Raw genomic sequence first — 25,271 nt, 5'->3', positions numbered from 1 at the left:
TGCACCAATACCACAATGTCTTAAATAAGATAACCTTGTCTCGTAAGGCAAGTCTCTCTACCTCGTTCTTTGCCTTCAATAGCATTTTGGTTATTTATTCTTTGCTTTTTGCTTTCCAAAAAAATCCTAGAATAAGCTTGTCACACTTCACAAAAAATTAAAATAAAAGCAAAAATATGGTTGGCATCTTTACTGCAATCACACTAAATCAATAGATAATCTGAGGAAAATTTATATTTTTTTATTTGATTAAATCAATCCATGAACATGGTATATCTGACCATCTATTTTAAGTTTGCTTTAATGTGTTTCAATATAATTTTATAATTTTTTCATGAAAATCTTATACATCTTTTCTAAGGCTTATATTCCTTGATACTTTGTATTTTAGTGCTATGATAAGTGATATCATTTAAATTACATTTTCTAGCTGTTTTGCTGGCATATAGAAGTGTAACTAATTTTTATATATTCATTTTATATCAACCTTACTAATTTTGCTCATGAATTGTAAAAATTTTTCATTAAATTTACTTGAATTTTCTATTCAGATGGTCATATTATCTAAGAATGACTTTCTAATCCTTGTACTTTTTATTTCTTTATCTTCCCTTACTATGTTTGAACAGTAGTATAACAATAAGCATCCTTATCATCTCCCTTATTTAAAGAAAATACTTCAATATTTCTTCATTCAGCAGGATGACTGCAGTAGATCTGGGGGCTCCTATTTTGGGACTTCCCTTCTATTGCCAAGATTTTTTAAATCATGAATGCATGGTGAATTTTTATTTAATACTTTTCTATATCTGTTGAGATTATCACATGATTTTTCTCCCTTAAGCTATTTTAGTGATGAGTAACATCGGCTGATTTTCTTTTGTTAAGCCAATCTTGCATTCCTTGGATAAACTCTACTAGCTCAAGATGTGTTTTATTTTTTATATCTCTAGTTTGTCTTGACAATGTTTGCATCTATTTTTATAGATGAGATTGAGTTATAATGGTCTTTTTTTTAAAAAAACTGTTCTTGTTAGATTTTGGTATCATGCTTTTGCTAGTCTCTTAAAATAAATTGAGGGGAATATTCTCTTTACTTATACTTAAGAATTATTTTTGCAGGATGGAAATTATTTGTTCCCTCAATATTTAGCAGAACTCACCTTTTTTTGTGTGGGCCTGTTGTTTTCATTATGGGAAGATTTAAATTCTGATTCTATATTTCTTTTCAAGTCAGTTTTGGTAAGTTATGTTTTTGAAGACTATTTCATCTAAGTTTTAAAATGTATTTTCATAAACTCTTATTATATTTTAAATGACTGAAACATGTGCAGTTAGATCTGCTTTTTTATTCTTAATATTATTCACTTTCACCTTCTTTATTTTATTCTTACTTTATCTTTCCAAAGTTTGATCTATTTTATTAGAGTTTTTAAGGAACCAGCTTTTGTCTCTGATGATTCTCTCTATTGTGTATTTGTTTTCTAGAACATTAAATCAATTCTGTATCAATTTTTTATTACTGTGTGACAAATGGCTGCAAACTGAGTATCTCAAAATTTTATTGTTTTATGTCTGGGTATGCTTAGCTGTATGCTGTGCTCAAGGTCTGACCAGGCTGAAATCAAGGTGCTAAGGTGGAGCTGGGGCTATCATAAGGCATGAGCTCTTCTTCCAAGCTCACTGGTTTTGACAGAATTCATTTCCTTATAGTTACATGGCTGAATTCCTATTTGCTTGTTGGCTCCTCAACTTCTACAGCTAAACACAGTTCTTTGCCATGTGGCCCCCAGCAAGCAGTTTACAACATGACTATTTGCATACCTCCAGGACAGAAGAAGAGCACTTGCTGAACCTTTGAATTTATCAGACCTCTGTCTCTGACCTCCAAACCCTCTTTTAAAGGGCTCAACTAATTAAGTCAGGCACATCCACACTCAACAGAAATAGATTATGCTGGTTGTGTGCTCAAGGATGCAGAAATCTTAAGAGCTATCATAGAATGTTTTCTGTCAGTAGTCCCTTATATTTGTCTTTTTATACATCTTATTATGGCTTTATTCTGTTGTTTTCTTTTTTTCTTTTTTCTTTTTCTTTTTTTTTTTTGAGACAGGGTATTGCTGTCGCCCAGGCTGGAGTGCAGTGGCATGATCTCGGCTCACTGCAAGCTCTGCCTCCCCGGTTCACGCCATTCTCCTGCCTCAACCTCCCGAGTAGTTGGGACTACAGGCGCCTGCCACCACGTCCGGCTAATTTTTTTGAATTTTTTTTTTTTTTTTTAGCACACACAAGGTTTCAGCGTGTTAGCCAGGATGGTCTCGATCTCCTGACCTCGTGATCCGCCCACCTCAGCCTCCCAAAGTGCTGGGATTACAGGCGCGAGCCACCGCACGTGGCCTGTTGTTTTCTTTCTAACTTCTGAAGTTAGATGCTTAGTTCATTGGTTTTCTAAAGTATTTTCTAAAGTCCATTATGATTTCTCCTTTGAACACTGTACAACTAAGAATATTTCAAATAGTTTAAATATATAGATTTAATTTTTTTCCGTTTGATTACTCATTTCCTATTTAATTGCATTGTAGGGAAGAATATTGACTGTATGAATCAGTATTTGGAAATTTGCTGATTTTTTTTTCTATTTTCTTTTTATAATTCTTTAATTCTTGCCTCATATTATTAAGGTCATATTATTTTGTGCTGGTGGGTAGAAATAGATTGTATGTTTTTGATCAATTAACTTTTTTATCATTATGTAAGACTTAGAAATTTTTACCTTAATATACTTATTTGAACTTTGTTAGTATTTATATGGTATATTTTTTCCATCTTTATATTTTAAATTTTATCATCTCATTATATTTTAAATGTGTCTCTTATCAACAGCATAGAGCTAGATCTAGAAATTCCAGTCTAGCAATTTGGCCTCTTAAATGGAGTTTTTAGCATAGTTATATTTTTGTAATTACTAAAATATTTGGGTTATTTTCAGCATCTTATTTTGTGCTTTATAATTGTTCCACTTGTTCTATGTTTCTTTCACTTTCCTTTCATATCTTATTTTACACTAATTTTTAAAATTATATTATTTTTCTCTATTATTTTGGAAATCATACACCCTATATTTATCAATTAAAATTTGCTTATTCTAGAAATACATTTTAAAGAATTTAAGTAGAATTTATGGAAAGTAAACATTTTTAGTCATAGTTCCTCTGAAGAATATCTTGTTGTCACCCTTATTTGTGAGAATGATTTTCTTTAATACACAATTCTATGTTGATAATTATTTTCTTTTTGCATGTTGAAGATACCATTCTACTGTTCTCTGGCTTCCATTTTATTCCTCCTAGGTTCATTATTTGCCGTAATTATATTCTATAAACTCACTGTTAACACTGAATTATTAAATACTGAGCCACTTCTCCTAGAGAAAATAAATGGTGAGGTTCCATGAGCATGTGGTCACAACATTTTCATCAGCTTATCAATACATAACCTTGTTTTGTATGTGTTTCTGTTTAAAAATACCTTATTTAATCTATATTGTTGATTTATTAACATTGAACTTGCAGCCCACAGCACTGTACTCACATCTGAATGCAGCTTCTGTAACACGTGTATTTTCCCCTAAAGACACATCATAGTCTTCTTGTTCTTAGGAACACTAACAGTATTTCAGCACTATGCTTGAGGAGAATTTTAAACTGCAAAATCACCGACAAAAAGCACAGAAATCGAAAAATATGCTACTAAATAGACTGTGAAAAAGACACATGTTTATAGTATAAGAGCTAACACTCTAATAGTATATAAGTCAATTTTATTTTTAAAATGTTTTGATAAAATTTTGATTTTCTTAGACTTCATAAATCTGGGGCTTAATATTTCTCATCAGTTCTTTAAGAATGCTCAGCCATTTCTTCTTCAAGTTTTCTGTCACCCATTTTCTCTCTCTTTTTTTTTTCTGGGACTCTAGACATATTTTTGAACTTTTTACTTTGTTATTTATGACTCCTAACTATTATTCAGTATCTTTCATTTCTTTGTCTCTCTGTGTTGCATTATGGATTCATTCTTTAAATCTAATTTCCAGTTTACTAAATCTTTCTTCAGCTGTATCAAATCTGCTGAAAAAGCCATTGTTTAGACTTTAATTTCAGTTGTTTTCTTTAATTTTTACAAGTTCTTTTTGATACTTTTTTTTTCAAATATTATTGGTCTTTTTAAAAATCCCTTGCTCTTGGCTTGAAATCTTTATCCTCTCTTCTATTATGTTAAACCTACTACATACATGCATATATTTTTATATCCCATGTCTGATAATACCACTATCAGAAGTCACTTTAATTCTGATTTTATTTTTCACTTTTTTCTAGCTCATATTCCTGATGTTTTCTTTATTAATCTATTTAGTGTTTCTTCCTCCTCTTCTTCCTCCTCCCCCTTCTACTTCTTCCTCTCCCCCTCATCTTCCTTTCTTTTCTTCACCATTACCCTATAATCTTTAGAAGTACATTAGTAACAATTTTTTGAGACGTGGCTTGAAGATGTATTTCTTCAGTGAGGACTCAGTTCACTTTTCCTAAATGCCTGAAAACCATTTTAAACTGAACTGAGAGCTTCAAGGCTTTTTAGGTCACCAGGACAGTATGAATTTAGGCTGCAAACCTACATGAGGCCCAGAGTGTATATCTAAATTCTTAGGGAATATTTTCCTCCTTAACCTAAAACAAAATTTTGAGATAGGCACCCTTTCTCTGAGAGTGTATGGGGTTTCTTTTTCAGCATTTCATGATAAGCATGTTTTGGGTTTTGTCTCCAATCTTCCTGCATTGGGAGGCTATGAAAACTAAAGCTCAGTGCCCTCAGGGTAAAGCCAGTTTGAGTTCTTTTTCCCTTTCTGTGTGTATTTGTTACTTGAACCACAACCACGGATCTTTATAAAAACAGTATATTCTATCATTTGGCCTCACATTTTATTAGAACTAAGAAGGGTAGGAGAGTTTTTCAGAGTTTGGTGTCACATCCATGCATACTAGGTTAGTGTTGTGAAAGTTCTGAACACTGGGTGGGGGGCAGTGGGAGGGGAATATGCTTCACTCTTTGCACAGTTTTTCAAACTATTTTCTTGAATTTTCTTTTCAAACTACAAAGCCAGAAATTGTTCATGCAATAGGGCATTAACATGGAGTTACACAAAGAAAAGGGCAACAATCTGTCTCCCCAACTATTGGCTCCTTAACAGTGAATATTTACACTTTTGGATGCATGTTTATCCTTAGCTCTGTAAGCTCATACAATTATATGCAAACAGATACACAATACAGATTCTCTTTCTTTCTCTTCATTACCAAATAATGAGATCATACTATAAATATCTCTGCCACTTGCCTTTTCATATAACAGCATATCATGTTCCTCCATGTCAATATATATAGCCTAATTCATACGTTATTAATAGAAGCGTGTTATTCTGTAGTATGTATATATGTGCTGCAATTTATTCAGCCATTTCTCTATTTATAAACAGTAGTTTTCCTGCCAGAATTTTACCATTGATGGTAGGGAAAGATCAGCAATGAACATTCTAGACACAAACGCTTATGTACTGGTGCTTTTATTTTTGTAGAATAGATCTTGCTGGATCAAAGACTCTGTTTGCGATTTGCTTTCCAAAAAAATTACAGCTGTTGTATAAGAGTGTCCTTTCTTCCATATTTTAGCCAACAATATATTTTATCAGTCTTTCCAATAGATGCCAGACTGATGAGGGGAAATGTGTCTCGTGTTTGCCTTGTTTACTTCGACTTGAATTTTCAATAAGATTGAGCATCCTTCCATATGATGAATAGCCATTTGCCTCAACTCTGATGTGGAAAACTGCATACACTTTATTCATTTTTCTATCAGATTGCTTGATGTTTACCTATAAATTTCTATGGCTCTTTGTAAGTTAGAAAGAGTAATCTTTATCTGTCATATATATTTCAAATATTTTTTCCAGCCTATCATTTGTTTTTTGACTTTGCATTTGGTGTATGGAAATTTTTATCAGTTTCATTGAGCTATTAATTTACATGCAATAAAATTGACCTGTTTTAAGTGTACAATGTGGTAGATTTTGACAAATGGGTAATGGTATGTAACCATCACCACAATGATGATATAGAAGTTTCATTATCCCACATATTTTACCTGTGCTTCTTTGTAGCCAGTCTTTTCCCAACTCTAGCCCTGTGACCACTGATCTGGTTTTCTTGCCCTTTCTGGAATTTCATATAAATGAAATTATGCAGCATGTAGTCATTTGTGCCTGTCTTTTTTCACTTAACATAATACCTTGAGATCCCATGTTATGTGTATCAGCAGTTCCACTTTTTAAATAGCTGAATAGTGTTCCATTGTATGCATATTCCACAGTTTGTTTATCCATTCACCAGTAAATGTTTATTTCAGTTGTTTTATCTAATATGAATAAAACTAGTAAAAAAATTTTAAACACAAATCTGCATAAACATATTTTTCTTTTTCTTGGGTATATATCTAGGTATGGGATTGATGGGTCATAGAGTAGGTACAAAAAAACTGGCAAATTATTTTTCAAAATAATTGTATCATTTTGTATTCCAAACAGGGATGATGAAGAACCTCAGCTGCCCAGCCTCCTCCCCAACACTTGGTATCATCAGTCTTTTTATTTTTAGTTATTCTGTTGGGTGTGCAATGGTATCTCATTGTGGTTTGGGTTTGCATTTCCCTAAAGACTAAAGATGTTGGGCATTCTTGTGTGTTCTTTGGTGATGCGTCTGTTCAAATCTTTTACCTTTCTACCCTTCTTTTTTGTTCTGATCCCTGTTGAGCTGTAAGAGATCTTTATTCTGGATGAAAGATCTTTATCAGATATATATTTTGCAAATATTTTTGCTGCTTTGTGGCTCGCCTTTTCATTTTCTTAACAGTGTCTTTTGAAGAGCAAAAGTTTTTTAATTTCATAAAAGCCATCTTAACTAATTCTTACTTATGTTTCATGTTTTTGGGTCTTCTCTAAGTAACCTTTCTATAGCCAAATGTCACAAAGATGTTTTTCCCATATTTTATTCTAGAAATTTTATTGTGTCAGTTTTTGCATTTAGATTTATGGTACATTTGAGTTAATTGTTAAGTGAAAGAAGTCATAATACAATACATTACATCCATTAGCATCCTACATTTTTCTATTTAAAGCTACACTTTTGGTATATATACATATACATGAAAAAATTTAGAATATATATGTACCAAACATATTTTGATTTTTTTCACTTAAAAGATTACCAACAGCAGAAATGTAGTACGTTTTCTCTTTGTTTAAAAGATATCTTTAAAAATCCACTTCTACAAATTAAATTAAAGTTTAAAAGACTCCTTGGGATACATTAAAAACTTGCCAATGACTCTTTGACTTTACTTATAAAGTTATTCAGTCTACAGGTGTATTTTATAAAAGGACAAGCACTATTGCATGAGCCCCTAATTTAAAAAAATCCCAGGTGTTTCAGGTGAGGTCTGATTCATGCTTAGAAGACTTAACATAACTATTGTGACTTCTCAAATATTTGTATTCTATAGAATCAGTGAGAGTTCTCAGAAAATATAATTATATAAAATATAATTAACAGAGTAGTATACAGTACTTTAATATAAGTATGCATTAATAAATATAAAAAGTAAATTATTTGTCTCTCAATTTTGGAACCAAGAGTGTGGCTCGATAAAGTTCTATTCGAAAGCATTTTAGGGCTTGGCATGGTGGCTCATGCCTGTAATCTCAACACTTTGAGAGGCCAAGGCAGGTGGATTGCTTGAGCCCAATAGTTCCAGACCAGCCTGAGCAATATAGTAAGGCCTCATCTCTACCAAAAATAAAAAAAATTAGCCAGGTTTGGTGGCAAGTGTCTGTAGTCCCAGCTACTCAGGAGGCTGAGGTGGGAGGATCACTTGAGCAAGAGAGGCTGAGGCTGCAGTGGGCCGTGATCATGCCACTGCACTCGTGCCATGGGTGATAGAGTGAGACCCTGTTTCAAAACAAACAAACAAACAAACAAACAAGATGTATTTTAGCAAAGGTGACTATTTTTGAGGTTAATTTTAGGATCCTTAAGTAAAATTTTCATTATTTTGGGGGAATTACTCCATGCCTTGGGGCAGTGATAGAATATATAAGTAAGCATACATTCTTAAGTTACTTTTCTAAAATCCTTGTATCAAGAATAACCTGTAATTTTACATAATTTTATTTTTCACTTGGAGATGCCATATTTAATCCATGGACTTAAAGAACTTTGCAGATTTGAATACTTTGCTAAGTTCAGATTCACTTCTCTGCTTAAAATCCTTCAGTGATTTTCCTTTTCTTTAGGACAAGTCCACATTCCTTAATAAGGCCCTCAGGATGTGGGGTGCTGGCCCCTGCCCACCCTTGCAGCTGCCTCTCTCCATTCTCTCTGCCTGTGCCCCAGCCACTGTGCCCAGCTCTTCTTCCTTGAACAAGCTGCGTCCCACTCAAAGTCTTCACTCAGCTGTTTCTTCTGCTTGGAATAACGCCCTTCCCCCTTGTTGCCTGGTAAACTTCAGGTCTCTGCTTAAATGTTACTTCCTTAGGGAAGAAACGCTCTCCTTGAGGTTATTTGTGTTCTTTTCTTTCATGGTACTTAAATAATTATTTGTGTAAGAATGGGTTTAATCCAATCTCCCTACGAGCTACCAATGCCTGGGCACAGGATATTTGTAGCTCTATCTCATGATTGTATTACTTCTACCTAGCATGGTGCCTGGCACATTGGAGACACTCAAAAATTACTTATTAGATGAATGGATGAATGAATGAAAATTTATGTGGTCTATGAATACTCATGACCTCAAAATGGCATTGAAGTCAAGGATATAATCCTTGTTATAAAAATCTGAATTTTTCCTATCACTGGATCTCTAGATAATTATTTTCTGGAGAGAACATGTTGACCTCTAATTACTTGAGTACATTGAGAGAGTCATTGGCCATCCGCCATCAACCTGGAGAGAGACTGTGGGCAGTAAGGTGATAGAGCCTGCTGTGGCCATGTTCTGTTGAAAGTTTTTATCAACAACTGAGATGATGATGTTGGTGCAGTGTTAATCAGACTGATAGGATGCTGGAGGGATCATTCAAGTATAATGTGCCCTTATTAGGATCCAAAAGGATCTCACTCAACAGATTTGAATGGGGGATCAAATAACAATATACAACGTTAATAAAGGAAAATTCCAAGTGGGCACTGGACTTAGGTCCCCCAAATCTAATTGAACAAATGCAGAATGAGGGGTCTTAAGAGCAAAACATGTGAAAAGCATGGAGATTTTTATTGACTGGATGAGTCAATAGCATGGCATGCCTGTCAGAGACATTGATTAGATGTTAGGCTCCCATAATGGAAGCACCGTGTCAACAGTCAATGAAGTCATGGAGCTTCCCTAGTCAGGCCACCCCTGTTGTGCCATGCCCAGTTCTGGGAGGCACATGTGGAGGGAGATACTGACAGCTGCACTGCTGTGAGCATTTCCAAAGATGTCAAATGAGAAGCAGTTGAAGGGCTGAGGATTCCTAGTTAATGAGGAGTCAAATTTGGGAGAAAGTAATGAGACTGTCAAGCAAAAGCCAGGACCATTTGATTTGTTCTCCACGGGTCTAAAGGGTAGACCCAGGGTGCACAGGAAAATTCCAGGGAAGTGGATCTTAGTTGAATTTGAGGAGCTGTCCAGCAGGGGAGTGGGCTGTGCAGAGTTCCCCTTCACTAAAGCAAATTACATTTAGGCAGGAAACGAAGAGAAGAGCTTTCAGAAGCCCTCTGCTAGTTTACAGAGGTTCTATCAGAGTAGTAGGGGCCTTTCTTCCTCTGTGCAGTTCCAGAATCTCATGTAGTTTGGACCTCAGCATGTTTGGAGTTCCAAACCAAAGGTAAACAGCCAGTTAAAACAATTTATTTTAAAGATCTCATTTACTATGTCTAGAATTCCATGGTCTATCCTAACACTCAAAGGGATAATCTTATTCCTCTTCGCTTTTGCCACAGAGGCAACAGAATGGAGGCTGGAAGACAACTTGTTGTGGAGGGAATTCATGCACTGGGTGAAAATTGATAGGCTTCTGCCAAGGTCTCACATCACCGAGATTCTGTGATTCTAGTAGAAGCCAGAAGTATGTTCTCTGTAATTAGAGGGAATTAGATAAACTATCAGGAAATGCCATAGTCTTCAGAAGAAAAGAAATACAAAGGAAAATCAGACTGATGATTATATTCTGTGAAGCTGCTTCTCACAATTGTAGCAGCCACTACATATACACAGTCCCCCAGCCCAGGAGCACTATATGCCCATAGCCACAGAGGAGAGATTATGAATGAACCAGAGCAAATTCTTCCTCCTAGAGGGAAAAACAGGAAGTGTATCTCTTCCTGCTCATATTCTCATTCGACAGTTCTACTTGAATCTACGTGATTAAGCATATTGTTTATGAACAAGGCAATGAAAAGAACCTGAAAAGAGATACATGGTGAATTTAAAAGTATTATTCCGAAGAATAATGGTTCTCTGTCTCTTTCCTGGTTTGCACTAAAACCTTACATTCAGGAAGACAAGCACACTTAGATAAGATTGTCCATCCACTATGTTGCCAGAGGTTAAAGTGCAAATGTCCTCATGAGAAGTTTAGTCCAAAGACACATTTGAGGGGATCCATCACTAAAAGAAGCAGTGTTCACGATAGCAAGGAGTTAACTCTCTGTTATGAAGTAATAAGCTCTTTGATTAAAAGACTGCATTTTCCAAAAAAGATTACACTTTGCACTAGAATTTGGTATTGCTTTATAAGCATATGGCCTTAGCAATTGAAAAACTGACTTGAATTTTAAAACATAGGGATTTTAAATCTTGAAGTTGGGCTTGACATTTTTAAGCTACATGACTGTGGGCAAATGATGTAACCTCTCCATGTCTAAATTCCGTCATCTGTAAGATGAGGATAATAATGCCAATGCCTACTTTGCATGGTTCTTATGAGAATGAAATAAGAAAATGTATAAAAGCCCCCAGCATGGCAAAAAGCAAGCACTGAGTTAATGGGAGCCACTGACAGAGCTGGGGCCTAGTCATTTTCAACCTGTAGGATACAGAGCTGTGTCTGCTTGGGGAGGCAGTTGGGGTACAGCTTAAATAGTATTTGCTTTTGGGAGCTAGAGTGAGATCTCCATTACTTTCAGATGATCCTGGGGAAAAGGATGTATTAATTCCATTCACTTCTTTGATCAATACCTTAGTGATGTAAAGGAAGTAGCATTCGTTTTTGAAAATTACTTGAATTAGGAGTTTTCTAGTTAAATTTCATTTCAATAAGGAATTATTGTTTAATATAAATTAGATTTGCCAAAGGCTTAAGCTACCCGGGAATGAACTTTAGTACCAGCCTGCTGTCCTGGACTAAATGATATGACCATGATGTAGGGCCAATGTGAACTATTTAATGTGCTCATCTACTTAATTATCAGTTACCCCCTGATTTCCTTAAAGAGCTAATGATGCTCAACTATTTCTAGTAAGAGCACTTTGCTACCAAGAGACTCAAACACAAAGGTGTTTCCCTAAACACATTATATGCGTGTGCTAGGAAGAGGTAAGACGCTGGTGAGTTACTTAAAGCTCTTAAGAAATGACCCTAGTAGAATATCCATAGGGGTTAAGAGATGAAATTTATTTCCTGGCTTAGCATTTTGGAAGAAATCACTTGGCATTTGTCATTGGCAAGATAAAAAGAAGCTCTGATTTCTGTTCTCCAGAAGATGTACTTGGCTTCTTCCTTTCTCTTAATTTACCCCCATGGCTCTCATTTTGCATCAGAATGTGAAAGAATAGGCTTACTACTTTGCATTTAGTTAATTTGTTGAGTTCACTGTACTCTCATCTCTGGGCTATTAAATAGTTCAAAAATAAATATTGCATCACTTGTGGAATGTGTAGCATGGATCTCATTTGAGCTGTGTTTTAAAACAAATGGTAATTATTTAGCATTTAGATCATACTTGGAAAGTATTTCAGAATAGTACTTTTTAATAATAAGTAGTCAAATACATAACTGGGATCAATGGACAGGAGAAAAATAAAATTTTAATTTTCCATTGAAAGGTGTAGGCTCAGGAAGAGAGAAAAATACTTATGTGTATTTGTATACTTATGTGTATTTGGGACAAACACAGGTCGTGGGCGACAGGACTGAAAGTCAGATTAACTGGATCAACATTCAGGCTGCGTACTGAGCCAGTCGAAGATTTCACCGAAATCTGGGAGCTGCTCCCACTCCCTGGACTTTTGTGCAAAGACTGGAGGAAGCTGTGAACAGCCTGGGCTAGGAGAACATTCCCGCTCTGGGAGGAGAGGCTCGCATGAGCTCATGGGGCTTTCCACCGCACACCCAGCCTTGGCAGCCACAAAGTGTCCAGTAGTGAAACCTGGCCCTTAAGTTCTCAAGGGCCTGTTGGAACATATTTGACTCTAAGCAGAGGACACTATTCCAAGGGTGACTCATGTCTTGGGGTCAAGTGGAGATGATGGGTGTGGGATCCATGAGCAGATCGAGCTCTTCCCAACGTGGGGGGCACCAGAGTGCATAGCTTGGGAGGGTTGGTCATCCGAAGAGGCGCTGCGTGGATGCATCCCGGGCAAGAAGGATGAGAGGGTGATCCACTGGCTTCCATACCCTGGGAAAGGTGTCAGACCGTGAGGTCACATCAAAAGGTATGGGTGTGGGTACCTCCTTCCCTCCCCCGACGGTGGGGGCCTCATCTCTGGGCCGTATCACCTCTCTGCCTTGCATACTTCCTGGCTCAGACTCAGCCCTGTCCACGTTCTCTTCCACCATCTGATCTGCCCCCACCTCCCAACGACCACTTCTGGGGACTAGGGAGGTTTAGGGGTGTAGTCAGGCCAGATGTACCGAGGTCGCTGCGGTGGGAATAGGGCGCTGGGAGGGAGGAGGACCTGGGGCGCAGCCGTGGTGGGTGCGCCCTGCCAAGAAGGGCGGGGGCTACGGGGCGCGCACGCGGAGGAGGAGGAGGAGGAGGGAGAAGGGAGGGCGTGTGAGCGAGAGAGACAAGAAAAGGGAGCGCGCCTGCCGCCGCCGCCGCCCTCCTCTGGAGAGAGAGGCTGGAGTGAGGCTGTGCGAAGCGCTGCATTTCAATGAGGACCGGCCGAGGCACATCCCTGCACTAGTGGCCGCAACCGAGACGCCGCGCTCCAGCAGCTGCTGCCGCCCAGCCCGACCCCGCCGCCGCCCCCCAGCCCTGCAGCCCCGCAGCCCCAGCCGCGCCTAGCCCGGCGAGGACAGCACCAGGAGGCGGCCCCCAGCACGGCCACAAAGACCCCCGGCGGCGTCTCTCCGCGGACCGGTGCGTGGTTTGCCTTCCCTGGGGACGGGAGCTGAGGAGAGGGCGGCCGGAGGACTCCGCAACGCCTGCTCCGCCCGCAGCCGCGGGGCGCGGAGGGCAGGGCGGGCGCTCAGCTTGGCCCCGCCGCCCCGCCCGCAGTTCCTCGAAAGGCGGCCGCCCTGCCCTGGCCAGCCTGGCCCGACCCGGGGGGGTTGCGTGCGGGCGGCCCCGGGGCTGCTGGCACCTGCCTCTTTTGTTTGGTGCCACGGGTCTTTAAACCTGGAGTTGGGCGAGCGGGCCCTCCCAGGTTTTTCGCGTTGTTAGTGGAGATGGAGAGCCGGGGCGGAGGAGCTGGGAGAGGTGCTTATCATTGTCAGAACTGGCTGCGGAGCGGGAACCAAGGAAGGAGTGGCCGGGCCCGGCCTCTTATTGTGTGTGTGCTTTTCCGTGTGCCCGGGCCAGAGATGTGTGTTTGTGGATGGGGTCGATTCGTGCGTGGTGGTGGCTGCAGCGTGGGTGTTGCAAGTACGTTTGCAGGGTCTCAAGTTCCTTCAGGGACAGCGAGGCTGCCTCATGTTCAAATTAGTACCTGCAGTGCTAAAAGCATGCAGAGAGGAAATGGATTTTCCTCCTAGTGGGAGCGCACGCACAGCCCTGCAATGCCCCACAAAAGAGGCTGCTTTTGAGAACCAGGTTTGCGCGGAATTGCTGCTCGATTTGGCAAGGAGATGCTTGGTCGGTGAGAGAGCAGATGAAAGGTTTCATTCAAACCGGCTCCCTCTCCGCTGCACCTGTGAGTGTGTCCAGGCACGGTGCACACACGTTCAGCGACCACACTGCAGGGTGTTTCGTGAATACATTTTATGACTGTTCCTAAATATATTGCCTTTCAGTGGGAAAGGAAAGTAGGACAGCGTTTTAAGTATGAAATGTCACATGGATGCGGGTCAGAAGGGATTTTTAAGAGAGGTCATATAGAGGAAAATTATAAAAGATATGCACACACCCTGTGATGTCTACGTCCATGGTAGTGCACAGGCCTGGAAGGTATGTGTGTGCCTTTTATTCCATGCCAGTCCACCTGAATCCTAATCCTACGGTTAAAATATGCCTTGGGACTTCCAGGTCCAGCATGTATTTAGATGTGGTAGCATTTATGCCATTTTTTTTTTCTTGGTATGTATGTGTGTAAATTTCTGAAACAAGAACCATGTGCTCATCTAGAGAAGGATGAACATAGATTCCTCAAAATGGTGAGAAATCCCACTGAGAACACTCAGGGATGTTGGTTTCTTGAAATGGCAGGATTTATAGGAAAAGCTCTGATGAAAGCCAGTCGCCCTTCTTCCCTCCAGTGTCTGTGGTCGCTGTGGCTGAGGCGCTGTGGTGACCATCCTGGTGCCACTGCACATGTGCACTCAGGCCCTTGGCCACCTATGGTCTCTGAACATCGAGCTGTGTGTTCTCGCAGGCTTCCTGTGCAGAAAGGGTGAACCTGTGGAAGGCCAGCGGACCTTCAGAAGCTCATGCATGGTTCAAATGTATGACTAAGCCAAGGTGAGGGAAAGAACACCTATTTTGTTGCCACGAATAATTACCAGCACACTAAGGTGTGGAGTGTGCTTCATTTAGAGGTAGCTGTAGCCTTGAAAATGATTTCTTTGAATTTTCCTTGAATATGGTTTCTTTTGTCGACACCATTGCCCACTTTTGGACAGATCAGGGAAGGGAAGTAAAAGGTGTAGCCCTGTCCTGGATGAACCTGTGATCCAGTTTGAGGAAATATGCAAATAAAATGAAACAAAGTAAACCATTTTTCTATTTTAAATTGTTCTTTTCTTCTCTTTTCATCTGGTGTGGGAATTCTTGGTCCTAAAAGCCCGTTCCCCCAGGGAAATCAAACTATTGCCAAATTATTTGGCCTTTGCCAATTGTCAGTCACTGAGAATTCAAAGTGCACTCTTTCTGGTAACAGAACTGTGCCATCCTTCCCTATGACCCTGCTTGTTTTCTTTTAGTTTATATCAATTTGGAAGGAAATCCCCAAACTCCTAGTGTTGGGAGAATGATCACTGCCTTTAAGAATAAAACACAAACTTCAAAAGCGAGTTTGGCCTTTATAATTTACAAAATGTTGAAGAGCTGAGTGAGTTGGTGTGAGTACTGGGAGTGCCTTCCACTCCACCCCCAAGACACACCCCCTCTTAGAAGACAAGAGAGCTCACTTTAAAAACATATAAATTAAAAAGTAAGAGCAGTTACCAGTATCATGGGCAAAAATTGGTTCTGTTTCACAACTAATGCCTACAGGATTGGATATCAAGTGATCATTGTTTTACAGTTATCTAACTTCAAAATCAATGAAACCAGTTCAGAGCTGCCTATATATGGTATAACTTTTTTTGAAAAATGCATATTCTGACTCCTATGAGTTATTAAGATGCATGAAATAGTTTTCATATTTGGAGGGAAAAAAGTACACTGAACTCATTAACACTCCAGGTTTAAATCACACTTCATTTCTCCCTCCCCAGACCTTCAGTGGGGTCAGCAATGGATCCATAAGCAGCTAGATAGAATCACGAACATCAGAGGCTTGCTGACCACTGCTTCCTCTGTGTGCAGATGAGGTCCGGTTCAGTTATGTGGCCTGTCCAAGGTCAGTGAGCTAGTTAGGAGTGAGCACTTACAAAATCTTGCTTCTCATGCTGAAGAGCAACCAGTTTCAAAGGAGCAAGGGATGGAAAGCACCAACTTTGGAGTTACAGTAAATCTGGGTTCAAATCTCAACCCCTCAGTTATAATTTTGGGACCCTGGATTAATTCCATAGTTACCTGAGTACTGATAGTATTACCTACCTTGTTGGATTAGTATGAGGTTTAGAAGAAAATTTTTAGCATATTATACAACTGATTGATGAGTAATAGTGTCACGTACATCCTAGGCCTTCAATAAGTATTGCTTTCTTCCACTTCATTTCTGGAGTACCAAATCTCTAGCCATGCTTTCGGGTGTGAAATTTTAGCCACTCTGAATGGATCAGAGGTCAGTTTACTGAGGGTCAAAGAAAGATTGGGGAGACAGTGGTACTTTGGTGAATTTTGGATGACCTTCAGAAAGGTGATGTCCATCTATATGGTGGGACTTGGGAAGTGCTTGTAAGGTTCTTGCTCCAGATTTTCCATTTTCTTGATATTCTATTTCAACATGCCTGAAATTTTGTCATTAAAATTTCTTTCCTTTGAATGCATTGGTCTTTCCACTTTCTACATTGTCTTGTTAAAACACAGATTCCCCTGCAAGACTCCACAAACCTTTATCAACCAACCCCTTAGCAAGGATGAACTGGTCCCCCCAGGCAGCTTGCTGTGGGGACCAGGGGTTGCAGACGTACCTTTCAAAATCTCATGAGATGGAGATCAGGAAGAAAGCAGAGCCTCTCTTGCCAGAAATAAAAGATTCTATTCCTATTAGCTCTTTATGTGTCAGGGGCAGGAAGAGAAAAACAGATTTTATTAATAAAAAAATTAGTATTTATCGAATGTCAGACACTATGCTAAGAATTTCATGTGCATGAACTTATTTAATAGTTGATACTGACTACGAGGTAGGTACTGTTCTCATTCCCATTTTGTGGTTGAGGAAATCAAGGCTTAAAGATTCTGAGCAAGTAGATTTTTTAAGCTTACACAGCTAGCATGGGGTCAAGTGTAAATCGACATCTTTAAGCCTCAATTTCTTCAATCACAAAGATAGAGAGCCTTAATGAAAGGAAGAACCATGAAATGTACTTCCAAGCAACATTTTTTCCCCTTTCTTGTTGTTTCTCTTCCTTCTCCTCCTCCTCTTCCTTTTTCTTCTTTTTTTAAACTCAACTTTTCTGAAGTACTAAATGTAAGTAAATGAAGTATAGTGAATTTGCTTTTAAAAATATTGAATGTGTGAATATGTTGGAAAATCTTCTTTAAGTTGGTCCAACCTACAGATTGATTTAATTTGCTCTCCATCTGGCCATGGGGTGCACAAACACTATGTAAAACTTTGACAATCTGACTGTTATGCTGCCTGCCCTCTCTTTCTGTCCCAGCCCACCATAGCTACTTATCTTTCACTGATAATGATAGGAGAGCTTATTTTCTTCCTGCTACCAGGATTAGCACTCTGCCCTGCAAGGAGCAGTGGGCTTTGGAGTCAGGGAAACCTGGAACAGAGTTGCTGGTACAAGCATTTCTCAATTGTATTCCTTGGAGCAATTTAGGATAAATTTTTCTGTGCCTCAGTTTCTTCATTTGTAAGGAAGGAAAATACTTTGGAAAGTTGTTGTGTCTACTGAGAATAATATCTGTTTGAAGCCTGATGCACCGTGGGCAACCTAGGAGCTGCTTCTAACAAATTTGTGGTTGATTAATAAGCTGTTTCTGCTGGGGTCGGCCCCTTCTGTTGAGAGCGTGCAGAGGAGCCTGTGTTTATATGAATTCACATCCCTTTCTCTTTCTGTCCCACTTGATAACTCATATTAAATGTGTCATCCGTTAGAGCAATGTTTCCACCCAGCTGTTCTGAAGCAGACGCTTTGAAATCATGATCTCAAAATAACATCATCCCAAAACTTTGGGAGGCCAAAGGAGTTGGGGGGCGGGGGAGGATCACTTGTGGCCAGGGATTCAAGACCAGCCAGGACAATATAACAAGACCCTCATCACTACTACTAAAAACAGACAAACAAAGGAAATTAACCAGGTGTGGTGCAGGCACCTATAACCTGTAGTAGTCCCGGCTACTCTGGGAAACTGATGCAGGAGGATCACTATAGCCCAGGAGTGTGAGGCTTCATTGAGTACTTCAGTGAGTACCACCTCACTGTAGCCTGGGTGACAGAGCGGGACCCTGTCCCCAATTTAAAAAAAAGTATGTGTGTGTGTATATATAATATATATATATGTTGTAACATATATATATATATATATATATAACCTACGTCAATATATGTGTCTGCTTTTGTTTCTGGGGCTCGTAGATACTACTTGAAGTCCATCATGTCCTTCGGCAGAGACATGGAGCTGGAGCACTTCGACGAGCGGGATAAGGCGCAGAGATACAGCCGAGGGTCGCGGGTGAACGGCCTGCCGAGCCCGACTCACAGCGCCCACTGCAGCTTCTACCGCACCCGCACGCTGCAGACGCTCAGCTCCGAGAAGAAGGCCAAGAAAGTTCGTTTCTATCGAAACGGAGATCGATACTTCAAAGGGATTGTGTATGCCATCTCCCCAGACCGGTTCCGATCTTTCGAGGCCCTGCTGGCTGATTTGACCCGAACTCTGTCGGATAACGTGAATTTGCCCCAGGGAGTGAGAACAATCTACACCATTGATGGGCTCAAGAAGATTTCCAGCCTGGACCAACTGGTGGAAGGTGAGCGCTGTGAGATAACCCCCACGTGGCCCTACAGGTTCCAGGCTCAGATTTCCAGTGTTGTAGCTGATTCGCATTTGCCCTCTGACAGTTGGCATTCAGCCTTATGGCTGCGATCCTTATAGTTTCTCACATATGAATGTGCTATTGTGTAGTGTAAAAAGGAAAAAAAAAATAATGGTATTGTCAGGTAGCTTATAATAATTGGCCAAGGGAAAAAGTGCCTAATTCTACAGCATTCTGTATTTTCTTTCTCATACCCATGCTGCATTAATTTTAAAAGTCCATTTATCTCTTCAATCTCATAGTTTATATTCGTTTCTAAATGCAAATTAAACTTTTGCTATCACGATATCCGAAAGTACTTGAACTGAAAATGACAAATGGATCATGAAATTTTAGAGTTGAAAAGAACCTTAGATAGCTATCAAGCCCATTAATTTTATCTTTGGAGTCTGAGGGCCAGAAAATTCAAATGACATGTGAGTGCTTACGTGGTAAGATAGTGATGACCCTGGACCAAAACTTAGGTTTTCTGACAACTCGTTCCACTGCGATGCTTCCTTTTGAGTTTAAAGGATTATTGTCTTTCTCTGATATTTGAGGATAGGCAAGGACTAATCTGTTCAGTTTAATTTTTAAAGTCCAGTCTAGGTTAATCGTAATTATCTGTTTCAGACATTTAATGTGGAAATAGGACTGTCTGCATCCATAGATGCAGCCTGGTATCTTATGCAAGCAGAGAAAGTCATCGACTCTGGGCTATACTTGCCCCAGGACTGACCCGATTTGAACAGGGCATAAAGCCTGTCATTGTCTTAGAAACCATCGCCAATTAAAATGAGTTGGAGAAAAATGACTGGGATTAAATGTATACCAAGGTGCAAAAAAGGCTAGCAGATCCTCTTTGGAGAGTTGGTTTTTCTGAGATTGAGATCTCAAGACCCTGATGATGAGTAAGTAGATGGTACAAAAGAACCTGGGAAAGGGAGGTCGGATGGAGTGTTGGAAGAGCTTGATTTCGCCTTGAGTTCATTTTTACTCCAGAACTATTTGCTCGGGCCATGTAACTCAACTGGGTCCAGGAGGGATGCCATATAATCCCTCTCTCTCTTGTGCAGGTAGCAGGAAGCACCGGTTTTGCAGCCCCGTTGGAGATGGGGGCTGCTCTCCCCTGACCGCACACTGACAGAGCCCTCTTGTCCTGCTTTGTAACCAGTGTTTGTATGTGATTCAAGGCTGGGGGCTTCTCTCTTTTTGCTTCCCTTCATGCCTTGGCAGGAATGCCAGCCTAATCACAGTGTGACTGGCCTTGAGAGCGTGCAGAGGAGCCTGTGTTTATTTTGTGGGAATTCACATCCCTTTTCGGTGACTTGACATGCTGCCAACATGCCTGTGGACTTGGCCTTTTTCCTTCTATTCAGAGGGTGGAACTTCCAGTAAATTAAAGGAGAAGAATGAACATGAAATTTTACTGTTTCGGCTTTAATTTCTGTGCCCTGTCCTTTGCATGACCTTGGGAAATCCAAGGTTAAATGAAACATTTGGTGATATAGTCCAGGGGATCTGGATAAAAGTCATCTGCAAAGTCAGGTGCATGACAGTCAACAAGCCATCCCTCTGAGGGCCAGTAGTACCGTAGGGAAAAATATGGCAAGATCTCAAAGCACATCCTAAGACAGCCATGGTTTGACACCTTACTGTGTTCCAGAGTCACTTGTGTAGCATCTATGGGGATTGGGGTACTTCAATCAGTTTCCCACCCAGAAATGATCTTTAGTTAGAAGTGGCCAGAGATATTCCAATGACTTCCATCCACCAAGGAGAGGGTCTGGAAGGTGGTAGATGACAGTACTCCCTTCACATGTAGGGACCATCAAAATTATGGCATGCTTGTCACCATCTTCTTTGTCTTTTACTGCAAAATAATGCTTGCTCTGAGGGACTGATGTCCTGACTGAAGGTAATAATGATAGCTCTCAGTCACTGAGCATGTGCCAGGCACTGGCCAAATCCTTGCATATATGAATACATTTAATTCTCACAATGATCCTAGGAGGTAGGAACTGTTATCCTTATACTAAGGTGAGAAACGCAAGGTACAGTGTGGTTAAATGATCCGCTCAAACTCACAAAGAAAAAAATGGTAGAGTTAGGTTTTGAACCCAGGAAGGCTAGTGCCAAAGCTTGAGCTCAGAACTACCTATAAGATGTTGCGTGCTATGAATTCAGCTCCTATAAAAAGCACTGTTGTGTTTGCTTTAATACAGTGGATTTTTTTGTGATATAATGGAATGGTAGATATTTCAGTGTAAAGTTAACTACAAACCCTAAATTGTTCGCATGGCTGTTAGTGACATTGAGGTGTTATTGTATTAGCTTCTTCTTGAAAACAAATGTTTTTAATCTTGACATAATTCCAGGAAAGAAAGATGCTGCTCCTGGAAACACTTTAATATTTCCATTTGCCCCAAAATACTTTTTCCCCTCAATCAATATGAAGTAATTGCCAACTGAATATTCTGATGTTTAAAAATGACTTTTTTGAAAAAAAAATTCTCTGATTGAATGAATGGTAACTTTGGTACAGTGTGTGAGTTCACCATGTTGGCTACATTTATTTTTTGAATTTTCGTTTAAACAGATTTTTTTCTAATTCATAACACTGACAATTAGCATGCAGCTGCAGTTAGTGTTTAAATAGCTGGAAATTCATTTAGATTCGCCTCTTTGTCAATTACATTTTTTGCTTAGTCTGTTAAAATGCAAACCGTTGCTTCATATTCATCATTAGGCTCATATCTCTCACTTTACATACTAATTTTATGTAAACGTCAATGCATGTTATTAGCTTTTCATTTCCCCTTCCAATATGACAATGTTTGAGTTTTAAATTAAATTCTTTTAGTGGGTGCAGTGACAAGTGTATTGGACTTATAATTATTTACTTGCTCTTTCTCACTTGCTCTCTGACTAAAATTTCTGAATTACAATGATATTTGTGAATTTCTTTATAACAGTCTCGTGGTCACTGTCACTGTTTTGTTTTTTTTCTATGGATTATTATGCCTAAGGGTGGTTTAAGCATATTGGTAGAGCTAGCTGTATGTATTTAGCTGAGCCAAAATTATATAGTCAGTGTGAATGTGTGTGTCTATGATTGTTTGTGTGTCACTTATGCACACATATTCACATGCATACACCTAAGAGCATTCCAAAGGTGATACTCTTGTTTGCTTTCAAAATGGCCTTAATATGTTATTTTAAAAAATCATGATGCTTAATAAGGAAAGTTGAATTGAAGGCCTATTTCTGCAAGTGAGTCATCTTGAGACTTGGCCTCATTTCCCCCAATTTTGCACCATCTGTATTCTACTGTAGGTATGTAAATGTTGTGAAGATAAAAGAAGGTGTGACATTTAAAGCCTTTGAACTCTTAGGAGAAAGATGTAATGTAAACCTGGAGCATTGATGGATTGACTGATTTGTTCTTCTTTTAACATCTTATGAAAGTGTACATGTGAGAGGGCCAGAACATTATATTTAAACATTAAAATAAAGACTCAGTAGATATGTAATCTTCTCGATACAAATAAGTGAATTTGTTCATCAGATCTGCCCTATTAGAGATGAGTGCCTCTTCTTCTTTGGTTCTAATGCATGCCTTGGCTTTTCACTAATCCTATATGGACATTGCCTGACTATGGCGCTGTAGTTTCCATAAGGGCTTTTTCCAAGTTTCTATCATAATTCCCCTCTCAGGATTAAACCCATGCTTCACCCTGTAGTTAGGGAATCTCTTTCCTACCATAGCCTCTGGATTACCCATCTTTTCCTATTCCCTAATAGAGCATCCTCTACTTTATTTCCCTATTTCACTGGCTTTCTCTATGCCTCTCCTTGCTATATTGAATTTCTTAAAATTAATTTTTGAATAGCTATAAAACCTGCTCTTCCTAAAATTCCTCAGAGGGGACCACTTTACTAGTTTCTTTTTCTTTTTCTTTTCTTTTCTTTTTTTTTTTTGAGATGGAGTCTCGCTCTGTCGCCCAGGCTGGAGTGCAGTGGCTGGATCTCAGCTCACTGCAAGCTCCGCCTCCCGGGTTTACGCCATTCTCCTGCCTCAGCCTCCCGAGTAGCTGGGACTACATAGTTTCTTTTTCTTTTCTTTTTTCTTTCTTTCTTTTTTTTCGTTTTAAAAAAAAAACAAAACAAACAAAAAACAAAAAAACAGGGTTTTGCCATGTTGCCCAGGCTGGTCTCAAACTCCTGGGCTCAAGCCATCCACCCTCTTCAGCCTCCCAAAATGCTGGGATTTCAGGCATGAGACACTGCGCCCAGCCTACTAGTTTCTTGAGTATCCTCTCAGAGATACCAGTGCATGTGAAGGACACATATACAGCAATGCCCCCTTATCCTGGAAGGAAATACATTCTAAGACCCCCCCAGTGGTTGCCTGAAACTGCAAATAGTATTGAACCCTGTATAAACTATGCTTTTTTCCTATGAATACATACCTATGATGAAGGTATGCATATGATGCAAGGTATATGATAAAGTTTAATTTATAAATTAGGCATGGCAAGAGATTAACAACAAAAACAAATAATAAACTGGAACAATTGTAACAGTATACGGCAATAAAAGTTATGTGAATGTAATGTCTCTCTGAAAACATCCTTTTGTACTGTGCTTGCCCTTCTTGTGATAAAGATGGAGGAAGCAAAATGGCGTGAGAGTTCATCACACCACTCATAACTGCATGCTGTTTACAATTCATGAATTGTTTCTGGGTTTTTTCATGTAATATTTTTGGACCTCGGTTGACTGCAGGTAACTGAAACCATGGATAAGGTGGGGCAGTACTGTAATTTGCCCAGAAGGTAACTTTCTATGCCCACAGTTCTGCAGCTTGCTTTGTGTACTTAACAATATACCCTGAAGACCTTTCCATATCGGCACATCCAAAACCACTGTGTTCTTTTATTGACTTTATAGTACTCCTTTATACAAAGGTACCATCATTTATTTAACTAGTCTTTTATCAATGTGCTTTTAGATTGTGTCCAATTCTTTGTTATTACAGACAGTTTTGTGATGAGTATCCTTGGATAGATGTTTTCCACTCATGTAGGAGAATATCTTTAGGATAAATTCCTAGAAGTAATATTGTTGGGTAGAGAGGTACAAACGTTAACATTTTAAGCACTATTTGCAAAATTCCCCTTCATAAAAGTGGTTTCAGTTTACACACCAACCAGTTATGTATGAGAGTGACCCTCAACAAGATGTTTTGAAATCAGATGTTTTCCCATTAACTAACCCATTAACAAAAGAAAACTATATGTCTTCTCATAGTTTTAATTTTCATCTTTTCATATGTTTAAAAGGCATTTGTATTTCATTTTCTGTGCATTGTCTCTCCATCATTGATGATCATTTTCCGGTCGGGTTAGGGTCTTTTTTATTAACTTTTAGAATGTTTTTTTCTTTTAAATATATAACTCTTTATAATAGTGATTGACAGGGCAGTCATGTGTCATTTAATAATGTAGATATGTTCTGAGAAATGTATTGTTGGGCAATTTTGCCATTGTGGGAACATCATAGAGTGTACTTACACAAACCTGGATGGTGTAGCCTACTCCACACCTAGGCTATATGGTATAGCCTATTGTTCCTAGGCTACAAACCTGTACAGCTTCTTACTGTACTAAATACTATAGACAATTATAACACAATGGTATTTGTGTATCTAAACATATCTAGACATAGAAAAGGTACAATAAAAATATGGTGTTATAATCTTATGGGACCATTGTCATAGATGTAGTCTGTCATTGAACGAAATGTTGTGGCATATGACTCTATTTTTTCCAGATTTCTCTTTAGTGACTTCATTTATTGTGTTTTTTTGCCATATAGATGTACAAAACAATTATATAATCAAATGTAGTATTATTATTTATGTGTAGCTTGATTTTTATGCCTCTTGGGTCCTTTGTATAATGAGATCATAAAGCCATTTTTCCTCATTTTCTTGTGGTATTTTTATGTTTTCACTTAAAAAATATTTTAATGGAAGTCATATTGTTATAATATGTGAGATAGGGATTCAGTTCAACATTTTTTTCCAGGCTATTTGCTTCATTTCTTTAACATTATATTTTCAGATTAATTTGGACTTATAGAAGTATCACCGAGATAGGAAGTTCCTGTTTACCCTTCACCTGTCTTCCCATAATGGAACAGCACACACAGTCATGGTACAATGAACAAAACTAAGAAGTTAACTTTGGTACAATATAGTAGCTGAACTACAGGCTTCATTTGGTTTTCATTCGTTTCCCCACTGATGTCCCTTTTTTATTCCAGAATCACACATTGCGTTTAGTTGTGGTGTCTGCTTCATCTCCTTGAAGCTATGA

At 39.0% G+C, this 25,271-nt stretch overlaps 1 protein-coding gene across 4 annotated transcripts in view; it reads left to right on the top strand.

Moving 5' to 3' along the window:
- The first annotated feature begins 12,553 nt into the window (after positions 1 to 12,553).
- Positions 12,554 to 25,271, top strand: part of DCLK1 (doublecortin like kinase 1) — a 353,771-nt gene continuing 341,053 nt past the window's right edge. The window contains exons 1-2 of one of the 4 annotated variants that reach the window (XM_017951175.3): positions 12,554 to 12,801; positions 18,449 to 18,843. In XM_017951175.3, coding sequence (XP_017806664.1) covers positions 18,468 to 18,843 — 376 coding nt within the window. In that variant the 5' untranslated portion in view covers positions 12,554 to 12,801; positions 18,449 to 18,467. Of the gene's footprint in view, positions 12,802 to 13,154; positions 13,452 to 18,448; positions 18,844 to 25,271 lie in introns of those variants that run through there. The other 3 variants (XM_017951176.3, XM_009191765.4, XM_009191764.4) reach the window with 3 other exon arrangements.

The sequence above is a fragment of the Papio anubis genome, chromosome 15 (assembly GCF_008728515.1).
Source record: "Papio anubis isolate 15944 chromosome 15, Panubis1.0, whole genome shotgun sequence".
Taxonomy (NCBI): Eukaryota; Metazoa; Chordata; class Mammalia; order Primates; family Cercopithecidae; genus Papio; species Papio anubis.
Note: the sequence above shows the minus strand (reverse complement) of the source record. Positions and strands in the feature narration are given on the sequence as shown.